Source organism: Lycium ferocissimum, chromosome 8, assembly GCF_029784015.1.
Source record: "Lycium ferocissimum isolate CSIRO_LF1 chromosome 8, AGI_CSIRO_Lferr_CH_V1, whole genome shotgun sequence".
In the NCBI taxonomy this organism is placed as follows: Eukaryota; Viridiplantae; Streptophyta; class Magnoliopsida; order Solanales; family Solanaceae; genus Lycium; species Lycium ferocissimum.
This window is the reverse complement of record NC_081349.1, coordinates 31,062,088-31,088,510: the sequence shown is the minus strand read 5'-3', so window position 1 is coordinate 31,088,510 and position 26,423 is coordinate 31,062,088. Positions and strand designations below refer to the sequence as shown.

Below are 26,423 nucleotides of genomic sequence, written 5' to 3'. Positions count from 1 at the left end.
TACTCCTCATCTAGTGTATAAGAAGGTGTAGTAGTTGTTGAAAAGAAACAAGAAAGTGTAGCACCTCAATAGAGTCGAAGTTTCGGCCAAGGTGAAGAACAAGATTAAAAGGTAAGAATGCTTATTGTTCTTGTGTTTCATGACGATTTGAATGCATAGTTCATGCATGTTGTTGTTGGATTGTTGTTGTAGTTGAAGTAGAGAGTGAGCCGTGAGTATGGTGAAGTCATGATTGATTTCATTTTTCATGAATTGTTGATGAATTGAATATGTACCAACATAGGTAAATGAACAAAGATTGTAGAAGTTTGGTTATGGTGTTGTATGTGGGTATTGGACTGTTTTTGTGGAAGATAGTGAACTGATTTTACTTGATATTTTGATTGTTATTATCATGAATTTCATGATGGAAATGAAGGTGTTTAATGGTTGGAGTTGAAACTAAAGTCGTTTGTGAGTTGTTGTAAGGATTATAGAAATGACGATGTAGTTTAGTTGTGTATGAATTGATGTTGTATTTGTCGTGTGGATAGCTGGTCATAACCTACTGAAAATATATGAAAAGAAGGCATGAAATAATGTGTAAGAATCATATGTGGTTTGCTTAGTATGTTCGTAAACGTTTGCAAGAATTCCGAACATCGTTTAGGGACTGTTTTGGACATGTTATTGGACTGTTTTGGACATGTTGTGGTAATGGACTGTTTTCTTAAAAATTTAAATGAGCAATGTGTTGTAGGCTTTAATGGAATCATGTTTAATCTCCTTGTACATGTATTGGAAATGGATTGAATGTGTTGTGGTTTGGATGAATGGATGAAAATCATGAAGTTGTTATACTTGTGTTGAAGCCGTGTAAAGGGGCTGTTTTAGGGGAGATTATGGACTGTTTTGTGTCACTTTTTGATTGTTGTTGTTATGGACATTGTGGTGTATTTTATGCATGTTGAATATGTGAATTAAGGTGTTAAAGAAATGAATTATGTTGAAGCATACAAGCAGTCCAAAACAGTGGACTGTTTTAAGGTTAGAAGCAAATTAGTGAATGTTGGATGTTGATTGTTGCTATGAACGTGTAGTGAAAGTGAAGCTTAATGATTCAAGTTGAAATTGAAATGGTTTGTGGGCTGTTATAAGAATAAATATGATGCTGAAACAGTTCCGATAATCGCATAAGTAATATTGTAAACGTGTTGTTGTCGTTGTAATTGAAGTTGGAAAATTGCGAAATGGAAATTGTAGTGTTGTGTGTGTTGTTTAGCCGTGTGTATGGGACAGTTTTGAATGATCTATGGACTGCCCAAGTTCCCTAAGTCATGTTTAAACAAGTTTGGATTAATACATGAAAGAACGATTAGCAATGTTAGCTTGTAGCGCTAGTTGGTTTGAATGCGAACGAAACGTCGTTTAAATGTTAAAAAGGGATTGTGAGAGTAAAAATACGTATTGAATTCCTTCATAGACTAATTGTAGCTCTTGATATCTTGATATAGGATAAGTGTTTTTGGGCAGCAAGTACAAGTTATTATACGACTAAGCGCTAAAGGTATGTAAAGTCTATTCCTTTCTTTCCTTGGCATGTCCTAGACGTAAGTATGAAACGATATGAACCTTGGGGTAATCTCTACTCTCGAGTTCCAAGCATGATTTGTGATTCTTTCATTCTGTAATGTTATTTTCACGAGCCTACTATATGATTGACTAATGAATGATGTACAGAAGTTCTTACTCTTAAAGAATCGCATAACCCAAGAGGCATACTTGACCTTCAAAAGTCACACTATGTTAAATGGATACATGTATATGAAATATACGTTTCTTGTTGTAGTTGGTTATGAGATTTAAAAGAATTGAACATGATTATTATATTATATATGGATCGGGCCGTACGTTGAAAACGGCATTATCGCATTATTATATTATATATGGATCGGCCGTACGTTCCTCGGCATTATCGCATTATTATATTATATATGGATCGGGCCGTACGTTCCACAAGCATTATCGCATTATTATATTATATATGGATCGGGCCGTACGTTCCTCGGCATTATCGCATTATTTATGGATCGGGCCGTACGTTAAGCATTCGCTTAATGTCGAGATCATATGATGTGTTGATTTTCAGTTATGTAAGAAATGTTTTCAAGAGAAAGCGAACCATTTTGGGCATTCAGATTATCATATTTGTCTTTTGTATCTCTTAGGTATAATTTGTATTGAGATGCAAGCACTTTGGTATGGTTATTGTGCTCACGTTGCCACTCCTTATTAGGTTATGACTTCGTTTACGATGTCATGCTTTTCATACTCGTTACATATTCCGATCGACCCCCCTTTCTTCGGGGCCGCGTTAAATGGTCTTGTACGCTCGTTTTGGAGATCCAGCAAAGGATATCTATTCAATTTATTTTGAAGTGCTCCTTTGTTGGAGGAACTCGTGGTATAACTCCATTTTTGTTGTATAAGTATGTGTTTATTTGGGTACAAACGGGCCCCAAAGTCATATGAACATTGCTTACTCAACATGTCACATTGCTGGGTCCGTAGGTAGTTGTTGTTCTATTGTGTGGATATGACTTATGTTTGGGCGTACCCATTTGACATGCTTGCTAAGGTGTTGCATTTGTATATGTTTTGGGGCCGATGCGCCATTTGATAGCATTTTAGCAACACTTCGACATATATATATATCTCTGGTTGTGTTTGAGTTATGTTTGAAACAGTTTGATATAAATTGAGGTTGCGTATGATATTTACGCCATATATGCTATCTGTATGTGATTCGAATTGGATAAGTTCGTTAGGGTGCCCAACTCGGGCACTAGTCAAAACGGGTTGGGTCAAAAATTAATTACCGAAAGGGAACTCTTGGAATACAACAATAACTACTACTCATTAAAAGAACAGTTGGGGTTGACTATGTTGGGGTCGACTATATTAATCTTCACTGACCATATTTCTTCGTTTAAACTAAATTAAGAGGTGCCTCATTCCGGAATAAACTGGTGGGGTCGATTAAATGAATCTTCACTAACCATGTTTCTCTGTTTAAACTAAATTAAGAGGGAATATAAAACTAAGACGACAAATCCAATAAGAAACTTTTGGTGCTTTTACTCAACTAGGCATTTCAGTCGTGGGATTGACTAACCATCTTTCTCTAATAACAAAGTAAGCTTTCAACCCGCCGCCTTATAAAGATCTGAGAACGTAATTGTGAAGGAAAAACATGTATATTTTATATAATACTATCCCAAGAACCGATGCTCTTTTAAGATGAATTTCTTGGATATTTTACAAAATATATAAGAGTTCTCTCTATATATACCTGGTTCAAAGGAAAATGCCATAGTACAGCATATGATAAAACTACACTTAAGTTGACACATTCCTAGCAGCAACAAAGCTAAAGCTATACTGGAGCTTTGAAGTAAACAAGCACATTATTGCAGAAGTTATATATACAACTTGCCCTTTCTACCTTGCTTGAGACAATTGTATAGCTTCTTGATCATGCGTCGAGTCTTCAGCCCACATAAACTGTCGCGACATGAGCGAAAATTGTTGATTTCTCCCACTCTGCCCATTTTTCAGCCAAACCTACACCCTTCAGCATAGTAATCACTTCTGCCATTTTTGGACGTTCCTCGGGTGGACTTTGGGTGCAAAGCAATGCAACTTGAAGGATTGTCTCAACTTCTTTTGAATCATAAGTTTTCATGTTTCCATCCACAATGTCACCTAGCCTTTTCTCTCTCAGTAGTTTCTTGATCTGTAGTTTTTTCGCAATAACATAGTCAAAATAGAAGCAAAAAGGAAATTTAATGACCATCATTAGCCAAAGACAAATGGTAACACAATATTAGCTATGTTGCTCGGACTCTTAAAAAATGTAGATAGTTAGGTGTCAAATCCTCCAAAAGTAGTGCATTCTGAAGGATCCGACACGAGTGCAACAACATTTTTGGAATGACTGAGCAACATAAGTTGTCAGGACGTTGGACATTCTTGAGCATGAAAGTTACTTCCACATTTTGTCAGATATGATCATTTTTAATCTTTTATGACTGTACATCCATTTTGACATCCACAATTCTGCAACACACATCTTGTGTATATGTTGAACCTTACACGTCCAACATTGACTTCCGCATAACGACGCGTATTAGAGTCGTTTTATAGAACTTGCCTTTCATTTTAGTAGACATCCTCTTACCGCATAATATTTGTGTAACATTATATTTCAAACTATACTATTTAGTTCTATGGATTAGATTGAAACCATAGAGCCTATATATACATAAATGAAAGATAAGAGTGGAAGTAGGACTTACATGATCAGATAGTAAGACATCCTCCTCTTCTTCAAGCCGCGAAAAATCAATCGCGCGTTGCCCCGTTACAAGTTCTAAAAGGGTGATGCCATATCCGAAGACATCCGTCTTCTCAGACAACTCTCCAGTAGACAAGTATTCAGGGGCAATGTGGCCCATTGTCCCGCGAACTTGAGTTGTAATATGAGTCAGTTTCGTATCAACTAGTTTTGCTAGTCCGAAATCTCCAAGAACGGGCTCAAAGTTATCGTCTAGGAGGATGTTTGCTGCCTTTAGATCTCTATGAATGATCTTAGGGTCGCAATGCTCGTGGAGGTACTCAAGACCATCGGCTGCTCCAAATGCTATTCGTCTCCTCATTGGCCAATCCAGAGCTTTCTCTCCGGGTTTTAAATCTAATGAAAAGGGAAAATGAGAGAAAAAAAATACTGAATAGTATCAAAAATAACCAAAAAAAGTTTGAGTACTAAGGGGAATACCTCTTAACCGATATGCAACGCTAAGATTCTGCATAAACGGATAAACAAGAATTCTCTCGGAAGAGGTTATACAGAACCCGATCAAACGTAGAAGATTCCGATGTACTGCAACACTAATCAACTGAACTTCCCTCAGAAATGCAGCCTCTCCACCAGGATTGTGGTAATCTGTGAGTCTTTTCACTGCCACTTTCGTGTTTTGAAAATCTCTCTCTACCTTCACAAAACTTCTTGCGCCCTTCTCGTAGTTTTGACTTGCTCTTATCTGAAAGATAGCCCCCGTACACTTTACCAAAACCTCCTTGTCCTATAATAGTGCTTTCACTGAAATTGTCTGTTGCAATCTAAATTTCGCGGCTTGAGAACCTTCTTAGTTGGCCTAATGAAATTTTTCGCTCAACATCACCTTAAATGCCATAAAAATAGACAGCATTTGCAATTATTAAGGAAATTTGTTTAATACAGCAAAACCATATACAAATAATTAGGTTGTACCTTCTTATAACAACCTATCATATATAACAACATTTCACTATAATAGTCATGTTCTCTGTGGAACCGATCTTTCATGTAATATTATATCATACGTTCTCTATAACAACATTTTGCTATAACAGCCAAAAATATCGGAACAAACAACGCTGTTTTAGAGAGGTTTGAATATGCTCTTTCTGTTGAAGAAATAGGAGTAAAGCGTATACCTTCGACATCAAAAAATTGATCATGTTTGAGTTTATGCTTATAATTGCATCGATATGTGATGATAGCGCCAACTGAGAGAAGGAGGAATGCACCACAGCTTGCACCAATAATAATAACAACCTGGAGTTTTGGTCTTCTGCTGGAAACTGCTGAAGCAATTATCATTTAGTAACAATTATCATTTGTTGGCTAGAACTAGAGGATGCACTTGTGAGAAGAAGACTATTAACCTGGGACAGAGGAACCAGAAACACAGGGTTGCTGAAAACCATTGCCACAAGAAAGATGAGTTCCTGAAAAACTGATACGATGTATAGAATGATCGTTAAGCAATAAAGTTAAGAAACTAAGTCAATATTAACAGCTCCAAGTTGAATGATACAGTTATGAGAAACGTTGAAGTTAAAGGGGAGCCTTCGAACAGCAGCAAAGTCGTCTTTGTGTGAATGCATAGGTCATTTTTGGTCAGTTGAAGGAAGCATTGGAGCAATGGTAAAATTGTGACCTATAGGTTAGGATTGGAGCAACGGTAGAGTTGTTTACTATAGTTCACGGGGTCGAGCTGTGGAATCAGCAAAGGTAAAGAATGAACCTACTGCAATAAAAAATCTATACTTTTAGGAGTAAATATTTCTTTAGCAAACTGTACAGTCAAGTACTGAATGCATCAACATGACATTGCTGTCTCTAGGATGGTTGTGCATTACAAAAATAAGTTTGATAACGCTCTTGTGTGTTTCAGGATAGGTTAAGCAGAACATTGATCCTTTTGAAATTCTCATCATGGTTGCTAGAATTGAAAATGAAGAGTTCTGACCTGTGAGAGTATTAAAGCAATCTATAGAAGATTCGATAATATATTACTTAAAAAGAGAACAGGTTTGGGTATCACAGCTATCCTCTTAAAGAGTCTGAGCAATATAGGCCTTAATCCAACCGAAAATTTCAAAGGAAGAGTAAAACACGGCCGGAAGGTTAACCTAGTTCTTACAGTTCTTTTAAGCCTGAGATATTTACAAGTGAATTTGGCATAGTTCCAGTTAGGTGATTTCCTCTCATGACCCTGATGGAGGACAAAAAGACATGTCATAGCAAGACTTTGTTGCAAGAATAGTCCATACTAAAATGTGTGAAACCGGAACTATTTAATAAGAATTGTGTTAAGGTCTTAGTATTTATGTTGCTCGGGCTTTCCAAAACTGTTGTACTACTCGTGTTGGATCCTCCAAAATTGCACTACTTTTGGAGGATGCGACAAACCTGATCTCCATTTTTGAAGAGTCCGACAACATTCAGTCTTGTATTTTAGGAAAAAGGAGAGACCAAAGAAAAAAGAAAAAACAAGTACTTACAAATGCTTAAGATTGTTGAGCTGACCCCAAGCTGGTGGAATAGGTCCATTGAAACTATTGTTTGCAAGATTCAAGTTTTGTAGATTTGACATGCTGCTAAGGTAATCAGGTAAGGCACCAGATCGATCATTATTTTGTAAATCCCTGCAAAGACCAATAGCATTTTAGCAACACTTCACAAAACTTTCCTAGGTCCGCCGAGAAACTGAGGATTAGTGTCTTAAAGCGATGCATAATTTTTCAACTTTATGGGTTCTAAAGTATGATATCAAGTGAAAATAGCTGGATTCTTAATTTTAATGTGTAAATATATAATGAAGCAAACTTACAGGCTAACCAAAAATTTCAATTTGGTTATCGACGGTGAAAGTGTTCCTGAGAATCCGTTAGAAGCTACTTTGTGCTCTTTTTATTACAACAATAGCTACGCCTCGCGCTCAAATCAAGACAGAGGTCACTTATATGAATACACTTGATGTACTTAAAATAAAAAGAAAAGAACTCTTACAGGAATATGACATTTCCATTTCTGCATGTAACATGAGACCAACTTAAAGAGGGAGACACTAAATTAATGTTCCAATCTTTGATTCTATTTTTGGAAACATTCAAAGCCCTCAGCAACTCTATTAAAGCATGACCTGAAATGATGACAAAAATATTATAAATAACATATGATTCAATAAAAACAAACAGTTACCGCGATTTTATTAGCAACATATTTCGAAATAGTGCAAAACATAGGACTCGAACCTGTGACTTAAGTCACAGGTCTCTCAACCTTTGACACTTGAACTAAGCCCTCGGGGCTTAAGAAGAACATACTCTTATTGAAATGGAAACTATACCTTCTTATTTTTTTCTAACGAAAGCAGCATGGATTTTATGAAATCACAAAATTCAACAAAGTAAATAGATAGGTCTCTTCCCCTTAAAAATGAATTATACTTATCAAAATTATGCAGTTTTCACAGATTCAATAACCAAATACTCCCTCTGTCCCAAAATTTTTGCATTTCCTTTTTTTAAGGTTAAAAAAGATTTATTCCCTTTCTATATTTAGAAATAATTTAACTTTATAGATGATTTATGCCCACACAAATATCTAAGAACAATAATAGTGTTACAATTGAAGAATAGAGAAAACATAAAATTAAGCGATGATTATAAAATTGATCTTATTTAGTCATATTTTGATTTTTCTTTAATACTATATAACATCATACCTTCAACATCATAATCATTTGAGGAGAGACCATTGCTGCATAAAAGTAGGAGCATCAGCAAGTTCATGTGAAAATGCCGGAACGAAAAGGCTGTGGACATTGAATTTTCTCTATTAACAAAAAAAGAAAGTTCCAGCTGAATGTTTCTGAAAAAAAAACAACAACAACAACTATTATTCACGCCCAATTTAGTTGAAAGGACCTCGCAAAATTAATAGAATGCTTTATTGAAGTTCAACTCACATCCATGGAGGAAATGCAAACAAGATTAATTGCTTTTCCATCAACTTTTTTTTTTAATTTTTTTTTTTATAGTGAACAAATATAAGGTGAATGTAAAATTTTGTCTAGGAGGGGTGGGGTGGGTTGTTTGGGGGGGGGGTGGTCAGAGGGGTGGTGGTGAGTATGGAAAAAAAAGAGTTTTTTTCAAACAATGTAAGTTTTTCTTTCCATGTACGTAATTTTCATGTAAGGTGGCACTACATTATGTACGTAATTTCTTTTGAGCTCGACGTTTGTATATGTTGATGCAAAAGAGTAGTCTAATTACAAGTAACTAATAATAAATGAAATTAATAATCATACGTAAAACAAAAATACGTAAGACAGTCTGTTTCGATTGGATTTTTTCAAAAAGAAGCTGTTTTTGGCATGTACACAACTGAACAATTTTACGTGTATATACTGAAATAATTAGGTTGTACCTTAACATTACGGTTAAAAAATGTAGAAAGATGAAATAAACAATCTATCATAATTTGAGAAGTCTAAAATGCAAAAAATAAAGAAAATTATGTAGTATATAGGAACGACTTCGATCACTTGAGTTGTGTTATGAAAAAAAGGAAGATTAATTGAAATACCAAACCTATATAAACTATGAAAAGGGTTGACGATACTCTCTTGTGACTTGTGAGTATGAATTACTGATTGTATCAAGGATGCTTTTTATCCGTTTAGTTGATCTAAAGGAATTGGATTCCTTTACATTTAAATTAGACAATGATATGGACAATATATGGAATTGAATTAATTGAAAGGGAACTCTTGGAATACAACAATAACTACTACTCAAAAAATTAAAATGTGTTTTCAATATTCTTTGATTCTCATATTAAAAAAAAAAAAGGACCCATTTATTCCGTTCACTATAAAAAAAAAAAAATAAAAAATAAAAAAAGAGGAAGAAAAGCAATTAATAAGAAGAAGAAATGAAGGAAAGAGAGACAATGTTAATCGAGCAAGGAAGAGACAAATTTCTTTATTTAAACTAAATTAAAAGGTGTCTCATTCACAAACAAATTTTGGCGTGAAAGGCCAAATGAATCTTCTCTATTTAAAATAAATTAAGAGGGAATATACTATGTTTTTTTTTTTTTTTTTTTTTTTATTGCTTTTACTAACTTTTTTTTTTTTGTCCGAGCGGGGATTGACTAACCATCTTTCTCTAAAAATAAAGTAAGCTTTCAATTCGCCGCCTTTTAAGGAGCCGGAGCAGGGAACTGTAATTGTGAAAGAAAAACATGTATATTTTATATAATACTATCCCAAGAACCGATGCACTTTTACGATGAATTTCTTGGATATTTTACAAAATATATAAACATATATATAGCATCAAAAGGTGCACAAAATATAATTAGTGTAAGAGTTCTCTATATATACCTGGTTCAAAGGAAAATGCCATAGTACAGCATATGATAAAACTACACCTAGTTGACACATTCCTAGCAGCAACAAAGCTAAAGCTATACTGGAGCTTTGAAGTAAACAAGCACATTATTGCAGAAGTTATATATACAACTTGCATTTTCTATCTTGCTTGAGACAATTGTATAGCTTCTTGATCATGCGTCGAGTCTTCAGCCCACATAAACTGTCGCGACATGAGCGAAAATTGTTGATTTCTTACTTCTTCAAGTTGCTCCCACTCTGCCCATTTTTCAGCCAAACCTACACCCTTCAGCATAGTAATCACTTCTGCCATTTTTGGACGTTCCTCGGGTGAACTTTGGGTGCAAAGCAATGCAACTTGAAGGATTGTCTCAACTTCTTTTGGATCATAAGTTTGCATGTTTCCATCCACAATGTCACCTAGCCTTTTCTCTCTCAGTAGTTTCTTGATCTGTAGTTTTTTCGAATAACATAGTCAAAATAAAAGCAAAAAGGAAAATTTAATGACCATCATTAGCCAAAGACAAATGGTAACACAATATTGCTATGTTGCTCGGACTCTTAAAAAATGTAGAGAGTTAGGTGTCAAATCCTCCAAAGTAGTGCATTTTGAAGGATCCGACACGGGCGCAACAACATTTTTGGAATGACTGAGCAACAAAGTTATCAGGACGTTGGACGTTCTTGAGCATGAAAGCTACTTCCACATTTTGTCGGATATTATCATTTTTGATCTTTTATGACTGTACATCCATTTTGACATCCACAATTCTGCAACACACATTTTCTAATAACGACGCGTATTAGAGTCGTTTTATAGAACTTGCCTTTCATTTTAGTAGACATCCTCTTATCGCATAATATTTGTGTAACGTTATATTTCAAACTATACCATTTAGTTCTATGGATTAGATTGAAACCACAGAGCCTATATATACATAAATGAAAGATCCTCTTATAGCAAAAGAAACAAAGTCAATAATATCTGGTATTAATTCTCAGAAGAGTGGAAGTAGGACTTACATGATCCAGTAGTAAGACATCCTCCTCTTCTTCAAGCCGCGAAAAATCAATCGCGCGTTGCCCCGTTACAAGTTCTAAAAGGGTGATGCCATATCCGAAGACATCCGTTTTCTCAGACGACTTTCCAGTAGTCAAGTATTCAGGGGCAATGTGGCCCATTGTCCCGCGAACTTGAGTTGTAATATGAGTCAGTTTCGTATCAACTAGTTTTGCTAGTCCGAAATCTCCAAGAACGGGCTCAAAGTTATCGTCTAGGAGGATGTTTGCTGCCTTTAAATCTCTATGAATGATCTTAGGGTCACAATGATCGTGTAGGTATTCTAGACCATGGGCTGCGCCAAATGCTATTCGTCTCCTCATTGGCCAATCCAGAGCTTTTTCTCCGGGTTTTAAATCTAACGAAAAGGGAAAATGAGAGAAAAAAAAATACTGAATAGTATCAACAATAACCAAAAAAGGTTGAGTGCTAAGGTGAATACCTCTTAACCGATATGCAACGCTAAGATTCTGCATAAACGGATAAACAAGAATTCTCTCAGAAGAGGTTATACAGAACCCGATCAAATGTAGAAGATTCCGATGTACTGCAACACTAATCAACTGAACTTCCCTCAGAAATGCTGCCTCTCCACCAGGATTGTGGTAATCTGTGAGTCTTTTCACTGCCACTTTCGTGTTATCTGAAAGATAGCCCTTGTACACTTTACCAAAACCTCCTTGTCCTATTATATTGCTTTCACTGAAATTGTCCGTTGCAATCTGAATTTCGCGCCATGAGAACCTTCTTAGTTGGCCTAACGAAATGTTTCGCTCAACGTCACCTAAAATGCCATAAAAATAGACAGCATTTGCAATTATTAAGGAAATTTGTTTAATACAGCAAAACCATATACAATCAGACCTCTCTATAACAACCATCATATATAACAACATTCACTATAACAGCCATGTTCTCTGTGGAACCGATCTTTCATGTAATATTATATTATACGTTCTCTATAACAACATTTCGCTATAGCAGCCAAAAAATAATGGAACAAACAACGCGTTATAGAGAGGTTGAATGTGCTCTTTCTGTTGAAGAAATAGGAGTAAAGCGTATACCTTCGACATCAAAAAATTGATCATGTTTGAGTTTATGCTTATAATTGCATCGATATGTGACGATAGCGCCAACTAAGAGAAGGAATGCACCGCAGCTTGCACCAATAATAACCTGGAGTTTTGGTCTTCTGCTGGAAACTGCTGAAGCAATTATCATGTAGTTACAATTATCATTTGTTGGCTAGAACTAGAGGATGCACTTGCGAGAAGAAGACTATTAACCTGGGACAGAGGAACCAGAAACACAGGGTTGCTGAAAACCATTGCCACAAGAAAGATGAGTTCCTGAAAAACTGATACGACGTATAGAATGATCATTAAGCAATATAGTTAAGAAACTAAGTCAATATTAACAGCTCCAAGTTGAATGATACAGTTATGAGAAACGTTGAAGTTAAAGGGGAGCCTTGGAGCAGCGGCAAAGTTGTCTTTGTGTGAATGCATAGGTCATTTTTGGTCAGTTGAAGGAAGCATTGGAGCAATGGTAAAGTTGTCTCTGTATGACCTATAGGTTAGGATTGGAGCAACGGTAGAGTTGTTTACCTATAGGTCACGGGGTCGAGCCGTGGAATCAGCAAAGGTAAAGAATGAACCTAATGAAATAAAAAAATCTATACTTTTAGGAGTAAATATTTTTTTCGCAAACTGTGCAGCCAAGTACTGAATGCATCAACATGACATTGCTGTCTCTAGGATGGTTCTGCATTACAAAAATAAGTTCGATAACGGTTTTGTGTGTTTCAGGATAGGTTAAGCAGAACATTAAAGCAATATGTAGAAGCTTTGATAATATATTGCTTAAAAAGAGAACAGGTTTGGGTATCACAGCTATCTTCTTGGTGTTTTATGGTAGAAGAAACGTGAAAACCATCGCTTCATGAGAAAAAGGAAGGAAGTATATTTCCTTTGGAGCAAGGCTTCAAGCTATGTTGCTCGGACCCTCCAACTATGCTGCCGCATCCATGTTGGATCCTCCAGAAATGCATATCTTTTGGAGGATGCAACACACACCCGACAATATATTTTGACGATCCGAGTAACATAGGGTACACGGTCCAACAACCCGACTAGGCAGTACAAATCCAAATAAGACTGTGTAAAGACAATATATCTGTCTGAAAGGGAAGATCTTAGAGCTCAACATCAAAATGATAAGGCTTAACAAGTTGGAAAGAAAGAGAATAAATGATGAGATTACTTGTATGTTGGTATTGAAAACAACTGCAGTGGGATACCTCCACTCAGATCATTGGAGGACAGGTCCCTGTGAGAGATGAAAAACATGTAAAAACTATAAGCAAGAACAAGTTACCATAAATAAATGAAAACTTCAATCAACAACTTTTTCTACTATGCCTCAATCTATGTTGCTCGGACCCTCCAAAATGCTGCCGAACTCATGTCGGATCCTCAAAAATGCGTAGCTTTTGGAGGTTCCGACACACACCCCACAGTAGTTTTAAAGAGTCTGAGCAATATAGGCCTTAATCCAACCGAAAATTTCGAAGGAAGAGTAAAACACGGCCGGAAGGTTAACCTAGTTCTTACAGTTCTTTTAAGCCTGAGATTTTTACAAGTGAATTTGGCATAGTTCCAGTTAGATGATTTCCTCTCATGAACCTGATGGAGGACAAAAAGACACGTCATAGCAAGACTTTGTTGCAAGAATAGTCTATAGTCTATACTAAAATGTGTGAAACCGGAACTATTTAATAAGAACTGTGTTAAGGTCTTAGTATTTATGTTGCTAGGACTTTCCAAAACTGTTGTACTACTCGCGTTGGATCCTCCAAAATTGCACTACTTTTGGAGGATCTGACATGTACCCATCTCCATTTTTGAAGAGTCCGATAACATTCAGTCTGGTATTTTAGGAAAAAGGAGAGAACAAAGAAAAAAGAAAAAACAAGTACTTACAAATGCTTAAGATTGTTCAGCTGACCCCAAGCTGGTGGAATAGGTCCATTGAAGCTATTGTTTGCAAGATTCAAATATTGTAGATTTGACATGCTGCTAAGGTAGTCAGGTAAGGCACCAAATAGATCATTATTTTGTAAATCCCTGCAAAGACCATTAGCATTTTAGCAACACTTCACAAAACTTTCCTAGGCCCGCCGAGAAACTAAGGATTAGTGTCAGATGTGGAGCCAGGATTTCAACTTTATAGGTTCTAAAGTATGACATCAAGTGCTAATAACTGGATTCTTAATTTTAATGTGTAAATATTTAATGAAGCAAACTTACAGGCTAACCAAAAATTTCAATTTGGTTATCGACGGTGAAAGTGTTCCTGAGAATCCGTTAGAAGCTAGGCTCCTGTTTGATTACAACAATAGCTACGCCTCAGTTCAAAACAAGTAGAGGTCACTTATATGAATCCACTTGATTTACTTAAAACAAAAAGAAAAGAACTCTTACAGGGATATGACATTTCCATTTCTGCATGTAACATGAGACCAACTGAAACAGGGAGACACTAAATAAATGTTCCAATCTTTGATTCTGTTGTTGGAATCATTCAAAGCCCTCAGCAAATCTATTAAAGCATGACCTGAAATGATGACAAAAATATTAGAAATAACATATGATTCAATAAAAACAAACAGTTACCGCTATTTTTATTAGCAACATATTTCGAAATAGTGCAAAACATAGGGCTCGAACCTGTGACTTAAGTCACAAGTCTCTCAACCTTTGACACTTGAACTAAGCCCTCGGGGCTTAAGAAGAACATACTCTTATTTAAATGGAAGTGAAAGCAGCATGGATTTTATGAAATCACAATATTCTATAAAGTGAATTGATAGGTTTCTTCCCCTTAAAAATGAATTCCATTTATCAAAATTATGCATTTTTCACAGATTCAATAACCAAATACTATATAGCTTCATACCTTCAACATCATGATCATTTGCGGAGAGACCATTGCTGCATAAAAGTAGGAGCATCAGCAAGTTCAAGTGAAAATGCCGGAACGAAAAGGCTGTGGACATTGAACTTTCTCTATTAACCAGAGGAGAGCTTCCAGCTGATCCTCCTCCTTGTTTCTGATACTCTATACAACAACAACAATTACGCCTCAGTTCCAAACAAGTTGGGGTCGTCTATATGAATCCTCATTGCTTAATTGAAGTTCAACTCATGGTCATGGAGGAAATGCAAACAAGAATAACAAAGAAACATCAACATGACTTGCAATTTGTATAGGGAAAAGAAGCATGTAAAGCGTCTTCTATGTAATGATAGCAAGGAAGCCGGCCTTGTAGTTGCAGCACAATAAGAATATTACCAATTGGTTCAAGAATTGACCTCTTCTTTTCTGCTACCAATTTATTTAATGCTCATACAGTCATACTGAGCAATAACAGAAGAGCCAAAATGACTATTTCTGAAAGATTATCCTTTCTAGACAAGAAGATCTCAGCAATCATAAAAAGGCATGGGAGAAACTAATACCTACCCCTATGAATTAACCACGCAACAAGCAGTGACGGAGCCAGAATCTTCACTAAAGAGAAGCAAAATACGAAGAAGTAATCACACGAAAAATCCAAGGGAATTCAACATATAGTATACTATATAATAATTTTTTTATATATCTACACAGTGTAATTTTCTAGAAGAGTGGCTCCGCCACTGGCAACAAGGAAGGGAACAGAGTCATAGTAACAAAAGATATCAGTTTGTGGGGCTCAGTCATCTTCTATGCCTTTTTAATTTTGCCATTGTGTTTTTACAGGACAAGCTTGGTGATTTTAAAGCTTTTCCATGTTCCACCAGTTCTGGCCTTTCTGGTTACACGTAAGAACAAACTTTACGGTGGCAACGCTAAGTGTGTTCGTCGAAAAATTACATTTTATAAATAGGATAAAAGCAAACTTTTTTGTATATATGTGAATTGTTGAATCCCCTTGATAGTTACGTGTATTCATGCACAAGTTTGCATTTTTTTGCAAATTTCGGGCTCCGTCGCTGACTCACTTTACCACCTCATATAGCACCTTGGACCTGCTCATGCATTATGCACCTCTCGGCTCTCTCCAGTTAATTATAGACAGACATATCAGTTGCAGCCAAGAAATTTGTAACTAGAAGTCACATCAATTAAGCATCCAATAAAGAGCCTTTAGAGAGATAAACACCATTTCTAATGCATTTAGAGGCTAAGCCGAAATTATCTTTTACTACCATGCAAAATCCAGTTCAATATACCCAAAAAGATCAAGAAAATAATATAACAAGTTGTGGTAGGCTATATGAATCGTCACTGCTTCATCTAAGCTCAACACATGTCATCAATATAATAACATGTATATATGCAAATAGTATATTTAAATATACAAGTGAGGAAGAAAACTGACCTGGAAAAGCCATGTATTTTGAAAGTTCCAATAGATGATCAAGAAATAGAAGGAAGAGCAGTAGTAGTAGTAGATATTTGATGACATGATGAATAGGTGAGATTCAAATGGCAATTGGGGTTTTAGTGTAGTGTGTAAGGGGGGACCCACAAAGCATTCAAGAAAAGCAAGAATAGAACAATTTTGAGGAATTGGAGGTAGGGGGTGGGGTGAGGTGGGGGAAGGGTGAGTGAGTGGAACTATAAAAAGAGCCTACTTGGTGATGAGTTGGTGGTGAATGAGAAGCCCACTACTAATAACAGGGAAAACACATTGTTCTCTCAGCTTTAATGCCTTTTTATCACTTTAATATTCAGATGCTTATGAAGGCAATCAGTGAGATAAGAAGCTTCTCCCTTAGCATGATCATTATTCCCCTGTTGTTTAAAGAAGAACCAAATCTTTTTTTATTGGATAATGATCATGTCACATGAAGAGAGTTTTGAAGCAACAATAAAATTGTTCTTTTGTGATCTATTATAGGTTAATCAGTCAATATACTTGTGTCAGGATAGGCTGCCTACATCACAATCTCTTAGTGCAACATTAAAGCTTTTTCTGTGGTGTGATCTATAGGTCACGGTTCGAGTCGTGAAATAGCTACTGATGCTTATGTCACGATAGGTTGCTTACATCACACGCCCTTAAAATAAGACCCTTTTCGAACCCTGTATAAATACGGAATACTTCATGCACCGAACTGTCATTTCAATTCATTTCAATAATTAAGTCACAACACTCTCACAAGTTCTTGGCCTCAGTGATATTTTCTTTTGTCTGTAACCTCCTTTACCTTCTTTGTTTTTTCCACCTGCCAGTCCGGCTTTGGAGATATTAAACTCAAAGAATTTGAAGTACAATTACAATTAAGGCTTGCGGAAATTAATAATAGAAGGAGTATTATGTGTGCACTGATTACTTAAAGCATTTTTTTAAAATCTTTCGCCTGCATTCTATCGTACATAAAATAAGATACATATTCTTGCATTACCTATGTGGAGTTTAATAAATCCAACTATATGTTGTATTAAGCTATGCGGCGATTATTTTTTCTTATGCAACCAACCAATTATAAAATTACTTCAATGAAATTTTATGCTAGAATTATTTTGTTAGTGTGTGGAAAACCAAACTACCCCTTAATACCTTTTTGTAACTCCAACTTTAAAAAGGTGCATGCAAAGATGATGTAGCCATGGTTTTCATAATGTTTTGCATTGACTAAGATCAGAAAAGGTGGTCTTTTTTTAAAAGACGCTTTAATACAATTATTCATCATCTTTTTTATCCTATTCCACTGAAATTTTCACCATAAGAGTGGATAATGGACGAATAAGCATATGATTGTTTTCTCCACTTCGCCAATTTCCACTATAAACTAAAAATATCATACTAAACTGAGTAACATGATATGATAATCCTCAAAAACGGTGTACAGAGTTTTTTTTGGTCGAAAGATAGAGAATAAACACAATTGTTAACAATAATATGTAAGTGTTAAAAAGTTTCGAGTATTAATAGTGGGAACCCTTTAATATTCATAATCAATTTAACGTTCGTTCATAATAAAAGATGTTATTTCCCCAATCTAGTAAAGACTATCTTTCACATATAAATTAGTCAAACGCCAAAATATTATTTGTCAAGAATATGTTTTCGTCATATCAAATATACTCTAGCCAAAAGGAGGATGTACCCCCATCGAATTAATGATCATTTTCTTTTATCTCATCTAACATTCTAAATGTTTGCATAAATAATAATAAAATTATGATTACGGGAGTTTCTGAATTGCTGAAATTATAAATATATTTAAACAGATTATAAACCTTTGATTGAAACATAATCAACAAATTTTCACACGTTTTATGTTTAGAAATTTAATACTAATACTATATAACTTCATGGCATTATTTTCAGTACCTGTCTCTCTCCTGTCCTTACTCGCTAAAGCTTTTATTTTGTTATGCAAAAGAATGGAAACAATAATAGAGGTAAAAAGCAAGAAAAAGCTTCTCACAAAAGCTTAATTTATGAAAAAGAAAAAGACTTAGAGATTTTGACAATACGTTGGCTAGACATGACCTAAAAGTAATGTATGATGTTATTAAAAATAATAATTAGGTATATGAAAAGTTAGGCATTTATCCTCTCCACATAGGCATCTTAGATATGGTATTTGGTTCCAAATTTCCAAAAGTCTTATCACAAGTGTGCTTATACCCACCATTTCTTGTGTATAATTCCTTATTCCATAAACAAAATGGAGAATTTAAATTTAAAGTCAATGAATACTACACTTTATATATGGAGCTAGACTCAATGAGCTCTGTCGAACACGTTATGTTTAGTCTACATCAGTAATAGAAATAACTGTAAAGTATTTAATTCATTTAACGCTCTGAGATGCAAATGCATTGACATTAATAAATTGAACAACTAATTAACTGGAGAATTTAAGCTTTTAGTCAATGAATACTACTCTTTATATATGGAGCTAGACCCTGTGATTTCTGTCGAACACCTTATATTTAGTCTACATCAATAATAGGAATAATTGTAAAGTATTTAATTCATTTAATGCTTTGAGATGCAAGTGAAATTGACATTAATAAATGAACATCTAATTAAGTATCTTAATAAGACTAATCTATTTGCACTTAAATTCAAGATGTTCCATGATTTCCACGTATATGCAAGATTAAAACTAGCTTTAAATATATGTAGCTTATTTTGGCTTGAACTTCCTCCGGATATGAAGTTAGGCTTTGGCAGAGGCTGTAAAGCCCAACTTCAGACCTAACAGTCTGAATTCTTTAATTTCAACTTCACGATTTTTCAACTTCAGATCTGCATGTTTGAAGTCGATTCTGAGACGGCTAAATTTTAAAAACTTTTTAATATTTTGACTATTGTTTAAATAGGAGTACTACAAACGGTTTATCTGTGCACTTCGCATGTAAGATTGGCCAAACTTAGAAAGACTATCCACGTAAACAAGCTCCCTGTGGCCCAAATCTGATAGACATATATTGACCTTAGTGTTTAGCTCAAGCCCAATAAGGACAGTTGGATCCAAGAAAGTTCTTAGTATAAATGTAGTCACTGAATTAGGGAAAAGGACACAAATAGTGGCCATAAATTGACTATTGTTTAAACCCAAAAGATAAACTATTTCCAAGCGCGGTCTTTATTTTTTCGTAATGCGTGTCTTTAATATTTCAACCCACAGGTAAAAGATAATAAAAAAAAGATTGGCATAACATATAAAAATCTAAAGTAGTAATGAAAACATCAATTAAACCTATCCATCATTTCAACAACAAACCTTTCAATCGTTCCATCGTTCAACATTTCATAGAGAAATCTCCGTTGATTTTTGCTGCTACAACATCAAAAAAGATAAAATATATAATATATAGCGTTTCAATTGAATGTAATTCAACTCATTTCATGCTTTATTAAGTTTAGATTTGTTAATATTTGAAAATAACAACAAATCATCTTCTATGAACTGCGATAGAGATTACTTTATTGCGAATCATAATTTTACTCAACAACATAGAATTGATCAAATTTATTGCTTTGTTCCATTTTTATTAGTTTATACGTTCCATTTGATTAGTATACAATGCTAATGACTTAGACTTGAAATTATAGTAATGACAAAAAATAATCGTGCAAAGTTGAACAAGTATGTCGGAGGAAGCGAAGTTTACTTTACAAAAGAACAAAGTATCTTGTTAGAGGCAAATTTCATTTTCATAAACAAAATAAAAAAAATACACAAGTATTAAGAATTAGACAAGTATCTTAGGAGGAAAAGAAGTTTACATTAGAAAAGAACAAAGTATAGCGGCAAACTTTCATTTTTATGAGCAAAATAAAAATTTACAAGTGTTAAGAACTAGAAAAGTATGTCGGAGGGGATGAGTTCACTTTACAAAAGAACAAAGTATCTTTGTTATAGGCAACTTTCATTTTCATAAGCAAAATAAAAAATTACACAAGTGTTAAGAATTAGACAAGTATCTTGAGGATCTTTACAAAAGAACAAAGTATCTTAGAGCAAGTATCTTTGTAGAGCAAACTTTCATTTTCATGAAGCAAAACAAAATTTACGCAAGTGTTAAGAACTAGAAAAGTAAGGACGAAGTTTTTCTGAAAAGAACAAAAGTATCTTGTTAGAGGCAACTTTCATTTTCATAAGCAAAATAAAAAGTCACAAGTGTTAAGATTTAGACAAGTCGAGAGAGGTTCTCTTTACAAAAGAACAAAGTATCTTGTTCCAAACTTTCATTTTCATAAGCAAAATAAAAAAATACACAAGTGTTAAGAATTAGACAAAATGCCATAAAGTTCACTTTAAAAATTACAAAGTATCGTGAGAGGCAAACTTTCATTTTTCATAACCAAAACAAAAAATACACAAGTGTTAAAATTAGCAAGTTCACTTTAAAAAATTACAAAGTATGCCGTGAGAGGCAAACTTTCATTTTTCATAACCAAAACAAAACATTATTAACAAAACAACACCAAAAACACATAAGATTGCATAAAAATCAAAATTATTAACAAGAAAACACCATAAAACCAAGCACACATAAATTAACTTAATTCATGAAGTTATCTTGAACAAAGCATAACTTTATTTCAAAAATCAATAACTTCGGACCGTGCATATGTTGCCTCAAACAAACACATTCTTTTATTAAATAAAATAATAAGTCGCAAAACTTCAATGATTCAACAAAGAGAAACCAAAACGCATATCAAAATCAACTAAAACATATTACGACATTCATAATACGACATTCAAAAAACTAAAATATATACATGGGGAATGAAACTAAAGTTCAAAAAATCATACGACACTATAACAAGACATTTTCATTTTAAATAAAAAAGGATCAATTAAATATAAAAAGTGAAGACAAAGATATTAATTCAACAAATAACAATTTAACATAAAAACAAATATTGAAACGAGCAAAAGATCCAAATTCGTACCTCGTTTTAGAACATATGAGACAAACACAAAAAAGAGGAGGAAGAAAAAAAAAAAAAAGGGGGCAAATGACTAAATATAGGATTTTAATGTGTATTAAAAAGCAAGGGCAAAATTTAATAAATGAGGCAAAATATCCCAAAAAACAAAAAAAGTTTCCATCTAGTAGCCAAATCAAGTCTTTTTTTTAAAAAGCCATAAAAGATAATATGCCCTAAATTTGGTGGTCAAAGCACCCATTGTTTTTTTTTTTTTTTTTTAAATAAAATAAAAAATGACTTTTTGGTATAAAAAGAAAAATGCAATTAAAAGTCCCCACTAAAGGTTAAATATCTCAAAACATGTATAATATGTGTATATTTAATAAGAAATATCCCAAAAAACTCTGAGGCAATTTTTGTATATAATATGTATCATTTGTGTATAAAAATATGTATCAGTACCTATATATAATGTATCAAAACTATATAAAATATGAATCACTAAGGTATGTATCATTTTTGTATATAATATGTATCATTTGTGTATATAATGTGTATTATAGAATAGAAATTTGTATCATTTTTGTATATAATATGTATCATTTTTGTATAGAAAGTGTATATATAATTCCAGCATGTGTATATAAACTATATCAGTCTTGTATAGAAAGTGCATCATACGTATAAAAAATGTATCATAGAAACCGTATCATTGTGGTATATAATATGTATCACTATTATATATGTTAAAAATAAATATCATATCATTATTGTATAATATGTGTATAATGAATGTATAATTAACGTATAATTTATGTATAATAAATGTAAGATTAATTCAAGTATATGTATATAAAATGTATAATTCTTGTATATATAAGTGTATATATAATTAAAGATGTGTATATAAAGCTGTATCGATCTTGTATAGAAAGTGTACCATACGTATAAAAAATGTATAATAGATACCGTATCATTGTGGTATATAATATGTATCACTATTGTATATGTAAAAAAAAAAATATCATATCATTATTGTATAATATGTGTATAATAAATGTATAATTAACGTATAATTTATGTAAAACAAATGTATGATTAATTCCAGCATATGTATATAAACTGTATAATTTTTGTATATAAAGTGTATATATAATTCCAACATATGTATATATGCTGTAGGAGCCCTTTAGTGGCGACTTTTTGTGGCGAAGTCTTTTTTTTTTTTTTTTTTAAACGTCTGGGCTGTTGGGCCGGTCAGCCTTGGCATTGTTTTGGGCTGATCGGCCATTTTTTGGCATTATTTTGGGCCGAATGGACACCTAGTGAAATTAAGCCTAAACGGTTGTTAAATGTGAGATTAGTTTGGCCGAGTGGACACACAGTGTCCTTTTCTCAAAAAATTATCACTATATATGAATACAATATGGAGTTCATATTACTAGATGAACATTATGACAAATCAGTCAAAATGTTTCTGAGAGGAAATTGCATACTTAACTGTATCAGTCAATAAAGTGATGAAACCAAGTCAACTGCAAGTCTATCTTTTAACAAAATAACATTTATAATTTTGCTGCCTCAAATTCTTTTAATTTTTTTTTCTCCAAATGAAGAAGGTCAATAGCATGGTGCAGATAAAATTTAATGTGTTCGACCTTTAAATTTAAATCAACCTCTCAATCCATAGGATTGAGCTTCCGACACTTGCCACTTAAACAAAGCCTAAGAATTTATATGCACAGATAAATATTTATACCAAATCAATGAATATATGATACGTATGTTTTACATTTATTTTTAGGAGAATTTCATAAATATACAATTTGGTCACTTGCATTACAAAAAAAAATAGCTCAAAACTTACATTGCAAAGCTTTAACCCATATACATTCATATATACCCATATACACCCTAATACAATATTATAACCTATTTACTCATATACACTCATATATACTATTATACAATATTATACACCCACTACCCCTCCACCCCCACCCCCCGATTTCTCCATCGCCAACCTCAACCACCTCCGGCGAATCCATCGCCGTCACCTGCGCCCCACCACCGACTACTCCACCACGCCGTAAATATATATCGGAGATGGGAAAAACCAACAAACATGTATAAATATATAAAAACAAAGGGGCACTAGCCGACGTTCATGGAGGTCGCCGAAAAAATGAGAATCTGGTGAGATCTGTAAAAATACAATTGACATTTAAACAAAAACAAAAAGTCACCGGTGACGGCGCTAAAAAGAAAATCCTGTTAGATCTGTAACAATACACCGCAAATTCGGTCAGATCGTTGGGCGTTGTTTGGCTGGAGATGGCTTGCTTCGCCGGAATTAGACCTGAAACACAAAGAGTACAGGAGAAACGTGACTGGAGAAATGGGGAAGAGAGAAGAGGAGCGAAGCAGTGAGGGAGGGGTCATGGTGGAGCAGTGACGGGGATGGAGATGGGCGTGAGTGCAGAGAGAGAGGGAGGAGGAAGAAGTGGGTCATTTTTTAAAAGATTTAGCAAAACAGAGTCAAATTTAGCAGCATCACTACCCTAATTGACATAGAGTGTAGTTTTCTCTTATTTTTATCCTTAAACCATAGTTAAATAATATCTATTTTCTATCTTGCTTATGCAGTTCATCATAATAAACTAGTAATATTGTTTGACGCAAATGTCTGAACATGAAGTCTTAAAGATTTTTAGAACCTTCAGCTGCACATCATTAAATTCTACAAAAAATGGCCAATTTATTCCATGAAAGAAAGAGGAGTTGACTTCTAGAAAGCCTTTTAAGTCAAAGTGGTAGAATTTAGAAAATGAGACACATTTGTCTTGTAGAAAATGGCATTGACTAGGTCTTTTGTTCCCTATAATACATATAGCCATTAATCCTGCTTCTTGAACTCCAAACAAAAAAAGTCATAGATTCTTTATTGTAAATTTTCAAGGCATTATAATGCATGAACCATGACTTTGCCAAACCAAGATTAAACTATGATGAGTCCAGCCGACTCCAACTATTTTTGGGAGTGTCCATAGTTATGAGCGTTTTTGTGTGTATGTGTGAAATGTTAAACGATGGGCTGAGTGGGGTATCGAACCCCAAACCAAGGGGTTCTAATGAAGGATCAAAATTAAAGACCACCAATTTAATGGCCAAAAATTAAAGAACACCCCAAAATAAGGCGTTTTGCCTAATTTCCCAAACGGTATTTGAATTCGTTAATTGCCCTTCTTTGGGTATCTTTAAATTTTACCTCATATTTGAAATCTTTAAATTTTGCCCTTTCGCCTAACACCCATAGGTTCCAAACTCCACGCGGTAAATTAAAATTTTAAAAAAAAATCGCAAGGTAAATTTAATTTTATGCCTTAAGATACTTTTGCTTATTTAATTACAAAGTTATGCCGACCGCATACTTATGCCTTACATAATGTAGGGAACTTAGATAAAGTATACGGCCCGATAACTTTGATAATTCCTTCATTAAAGTTCAGTGCCGATCCGCATAAAAGTTTGCTCCACAAGAGTCACCGCATAACTTTAGAAGAATTATCAAAGTTATCCGGTCCTACCGTGAAATAAATATTTCGAAAGTGGCCTAAGTATCTTTTGTTCAATAACTTTGATAATTCCTTCAAAAAGTTATCTTCTAGCATAAAGTTCCGGCACTTAGTAGGAAATATGTTCCTATGATTCAATACAAATTTGGTCTTTCGCGCATTACAAAACAAATACATTGTAGTATTATCTAATCATTTCCATTTTATATAAGTGTTCAAGCACTTGAATTTGGGGAAAAGATAAACTTATGCCAAAGAGTAGAAATAAACAAAATTTAGATGCATATTTCGTGTTTGAAGAAAGCTCACCATAAGTTTGGATTCTGTTTATCTTTTGTTTACGAGTTAAAAATAGAAGAAGGAAAATATTTCGATAAATATTATGCCTGACAATAGGAAAGCGATAGACAATATAAAAGTATGCCCCGTAAACTTTGTGATAAGGAATTATCAAGTTATGTAGGACCGGCATACTTATGGCCTTTTATGTTGAACTTGGCATAAGTATCTTAAATCGAGAATAAAATTTGTAATTCCTTAACAAAGTAAGTCCGGCATACAGAGCTAAATCTTATAACTTTGGATTTTTTTAATTTATGCTTGAGCGGGATTCGAAATTTAACCTCATGATTTTGCGAAATTTTTTTTAAAAATTTACTGAAAGCGGCAAAAATTAAACTCGGAATATGAGGGTGTTAATTTAAAGACCCATTTCAAATATGAGGGGCAAAATTTAAAGACCACCCCAAAAGAAGGGCACTCCGCGCAAAAAAATGAATATTTGTGCACTTCGCCTGTAAGATTGGCCAAACTTAGAAAACCGTCCATGTAAACAAGCTCTAACAAATGGTTAACATTTTTTTGCGTGGATTGCCCTTCTTTTAGGGTGGTCTTTAAATTTTGGCCCCTCAAATTTGTGGTCTTTAAATTTTGCCCCTCATATTTGTGTCTTTAAGTTGCCTTAAAACTTGGAAAGGGCGAATACATGAAGTTTTGGGTTCGAACCCCGTTTCAAGCATAAAATAAAAATAATTTTTGCGAAGATTTGGGAGTGTATGCCGGATCCGAGCATACAATCTTTAAGGAAAAGCTAAAGTTATGCGGATCCGGCATTCAATAAAAATCCCAATAAGGCGAATTTTTCCTAAGACATAGTTTAGTTATGCCTTATGGGCGGGAATTTAGTTAAAGGCATAACAAAATTATGCCCAAAGGTAAAACTTTTCCTTAGACATAGACTTTGCCTTATAAGGCCAAAGTTTAAGTTATCTTAAGGAAAAGTTAAGCACATGGGCATCTTTTAGTTATGTCTTCAAAAAGCATACTTTAGTTAAGGCATAACTAAAAGTTTACCTTGAAAAGTAAAAAAAAATAAAAAATAAAAATAAAATATATATATATATATATAAGGCAAAGTCTTCCGGCGGACTTTTTAGTTAAACATAACTAAAAGTTTGCCGGAGAGGGCATAGCAAAATTTAAACTTTGCCTTATAAGACAAACTTTAGTTATGCCTTAAGGAAAACTTACGCCTTATGGGGCATACTTTTAGTTATGTTTTA

General features: G+C 34.1%; 1 protein-coding gene and 1 pseudogene across 6 annotated transcripts; both read right to left on the bottom strand.

Moving 5' to 3' along the window:
• Positions 1 to 3,270: 3,270 nt before the first annotated feature.
• On the bottom strand, positions 3,271 to 8,217 carry LOC132067986 (probable LRR receptor-like serine/threonine-protein kinase At5g63710; annotated as a pseudogene).
• A 1,518-nt stretch (positions 8,218 to 9,735) lies between these two features.
• LOC132067984 (probable LRR receptor-like serine/threonine-protein kinase At5g63710) lies at positions 9,736 to 16,453 on the bottom strand. Of its 6 annotated transcripts, none has more exons than XM_059461429.1 (12): positions 16,259 to 16,453; positions 14,791 to 14,952; positions 14,316 to 14,448; positions 14,142 to 14,213; positions 13,815 to 13,958; positions 13,446 to 13,517; positions 13,096 to 13,161; positions 12,120 to 12,190; positions 11,898 to 12,038; positions 11,273 to 11,614; positions 10,794 to 11,188; positions 9,736 to 10,221 (listed from the first exon to the last, which is right to left on the bottom strand). In XM_059461429.1, exons 1-12 carry the CDS (start codon positions 16,269 to 16,271, stop codon positions 9,910 to 9,912), a joined length of 1,923 nt encoding a protein of 640 aa, XP_059317412.1. In that variant the 5' UTR covers positions 16,272 to 16,453; the 3' UTR covers positions 9,736 to 9,909. The 6 variants fall into 6 exon arrangements, with proteins under 6 accessions (XP_059317412.1, XP_059317413.1, XP_059317414.1 ...); XM_059461430.1 differs by having other exon boundaries at positions 11,898 to 12,035; XM_059461431.1 differs by lacking the exon at positions 13,446 to 13,517 and having other exon boundaries at positions 16,259 to 16,452.
• Between the last annotated feature and the right edge of the window lie 9,970 nt (positions 16,454 to 26,423).